This window comes from Acanthisitta chloris, unplaced genomic scaffold (genome assembly GCF_000695815.1).
Source record: "Acanthisitta chloris isolate BGI_N310 unplaced genomic scaffold, ASM69581v1 scaffold17330, whole genome shotgun sequence".
Lineage (NCBI taxonomy): Eukaryota > Metazoa > Chordata > Aves > Passeriformes > Acanthisittidae > Acanthisitta > Acanthisitta chloris.
In genome coordinates, this window is record NW_008650108.1 from 45,230 (window position 1) to 47,834 (window position 2,605).

The following is a 2,605-nucleotide window of genomic DNA, read 5'->3' on the forward strand; positions in this document are numbered from 1 at the left end:
TGGACTGTCTCCCCAGTGTCCTCAGTGGCCCATTGCATGGGGTTCTTTTCTGAAATGTGATGCACTTTAGTCATCCTGTGGTCCCTGGCTGTGACCCTGAAGCTGTGGGTTAATCAGATGTGGCTCCTACACTAACAACGAGGCTACTGTATTCCAGTCCTCTTGTCTTGTCAGCAGCTTCTGCCTGTGTCTGTCTTCCCTTCCTGTGGAGTAATGCCCAGTCTCACTGGAACTAGCTCTGACCTGTTCTCATTTTCAGCTACTTTTATGAACTCTGGGGCTGGCTACAACAAAAGAGCCAAATGAGGATGTGGGGCCCCCCTGCCCTACGGTGCATGAGTGCTCTACAACCCACAGCTGAGAAACACTGCCTTAGGCAAACTGCACATGGTTTTGGGGGGCTTTTCCTGACCTTAATGCGGCTCTTCAAGTACATTGTTCGCTAACAGGTGTTGCACAGTCATTTTGGTGCCCAACAACTGATAATGGACTTGGTGTTTGATGTGGTTTTGTGCTCTTACGTCTTTCTTTTCTTCTTATTGTGGTAACTTATGATTTTTCTGTCTAGATTGGAGACATAAAAACTGCAGAAAAATATTTTCAAGATGTTGAGAAAGTGACTTACAAATTGGATGGACTACAGAGCCAAATTATGGTTTTAATGAACAGGTAGATAATTTAATGGCTAAATAAAACTTTTTAAAATACAGTTTTGCAGAGTATGAGCATTAAACTACCCTTGAGACAATCTTGTTCTCTTTCTCTTTTTTATGTGACTACATCTGTCATAAGTGAGACTGAATGGCATATAGACCCAGGAGATCTGTATTACTTGGTACAGTCATATTATCCTGCATTGAAACTGTGATCCTTCAGCTGATTTTACAAAGCTTTTTCTCATTCTTCCAGGCATTGCATATTTTTGCTCTGCTTTTTCAATATACATTTGCATACATAACTCTTAGGAGAGGAGAAGCTATTTTGGGCTGTTATCCTACAGTCAGATCTGCCAGGGAAGTTACTGCCTGGTAGCTCCAAAGCACGCTTGGATGCATTGTAGTAAACCGAGGTGTGTGAGGGAGGCCTCAGTTTGTAATGGTTAGCACATTGGCTTAATATATTTAGAAGATACTATTCAGAGGTGCTCTGAAAATGATATGGCTAATTTCCTGAAGAGAAGTAATTCCAGGAAGAGAGTAGTGGCATTTAAATTAATAAAAACACAGTGAAGACTGTTGCTTTGGTAGGCAGAATATATAATAGCTGAATGATCCAAGTTGTCATTCTATTTGCCTGTAAATCAGTGTCTCCTTGCTGGTTGTAATTACACCGTGAAGAACAAATGTCACCAACTCTCACATCTATAACAGGAAGAATAAAAAATGGTGTCCATTCTTTTTTAAATGTATTATTACCTTGGGTTTTTGAGAAGAACTCATTCATATGTCACTTACTTTCTAGAGCATTTCTCCACCTTGGTCAGAACAATTTTGCGGAAGCTCATCGATTTTTCACAGAAATTTTAAGGATCGACTCATCAAATGCTGTGGTAAATCTTCAAATTGCTACATTTATAGTGAACACCTAAATTATTCTCATAATACTTCATGCGTGGATTTAATTAGCACCCAGAATATGCTCAGAGCTTTATAGAAAAATTGGATGTGGCATGTGTGCCAAAGGGTTTTCAGTATACATAAGGATAAGATAGAAAATGGGGTGGGAAATTAAGAACCAGTCTATACCAAGGGCATGAATACTTAGGCACACGTAGAAATTCCGAGGCACTGTGTTTTACAGGATCTTCACAAAAGCACTTTCTTTTTGCAGTCACTGGTTTTAGCATAGACATGCGTGTCAGGAAAAGAAATGGCAGCTGCCAACGTGTATAGGATTAACTTTGTACTGTTGGAATCTTTTGGTAACTCATAAAAACCTGTTTTGTGTGGTAAGGAAGATGGAATCTGACTTGATGATTTATGATGTATTTAGACTGCCCTATCTACTGGATTTACTTGAAGTCAGTTGTAGGTGCCTTTGTGATAAGATAATATCTTCCTGTTGGTTATGTGGATCTTCTATGTGTAAGCCAGAATGGAAAACACCTATGAAGATATAGTTTAGTCATTATGAAAAGAACCTATGAAAATGACAGCATATAGAGGCTCATTTAGTTTATGAAATCTGTTTCAATTGGCTATCAGAATTAACTGACTAATGTCCTATACTATTTATATTTCATTTTAGACTCTGTCTTTCAGAGTTTCAGCTCTTAGAAGTCAGCAGGTCCTACTGGCACAGGGTAAATCTTGAGAATAACAAGAAGAAAAGGATTGGATTATATAATTGATAATGTATTTTAGGTTTGTGCACACAGAGAATAGTAATTCTTAGCATACAGTAAATCTGCTTTACCTTCAAATGCAAGGCTTCTTTTTTCTCTTCTCTCTCACTGCTTGCAGATACATATATATATATGTATGTATACACACACATACTCTTTATTTACAGTATGTTTTTCTCTAGGCTAACAACAACGCTGCTGTTTGTCTTCTTTACCTGGGAAAACTGAAGGATTCTCTCCGGCAGTTGGAAGGAATAGTTC

At 38.5% G+C, this 2,605-nt stretch overlaps 1 protein-coding gene across 1 annotated transcript in view; it reads left to right on the forward strand.

The window, feature by feature from the left end:
• TRAPPC12 (trafficking protein particle complex 12) overlaps positions 1-2,605 on the forward strand; it is a 47,744-nt gene that overhangs the window by 44,872 nt on the left and 267 nt on the right. Inside the window, 3 exon segments of the mRNA XM_009083759.1 lie at positions 569-669; positions 1,462-1,549; positions 2,527-2,604. Coding sequence (XP_009082007.1) covers positions 569-669; positions 1,462-1,549; positions 2,527-2,604 — 267 coding nt within the window.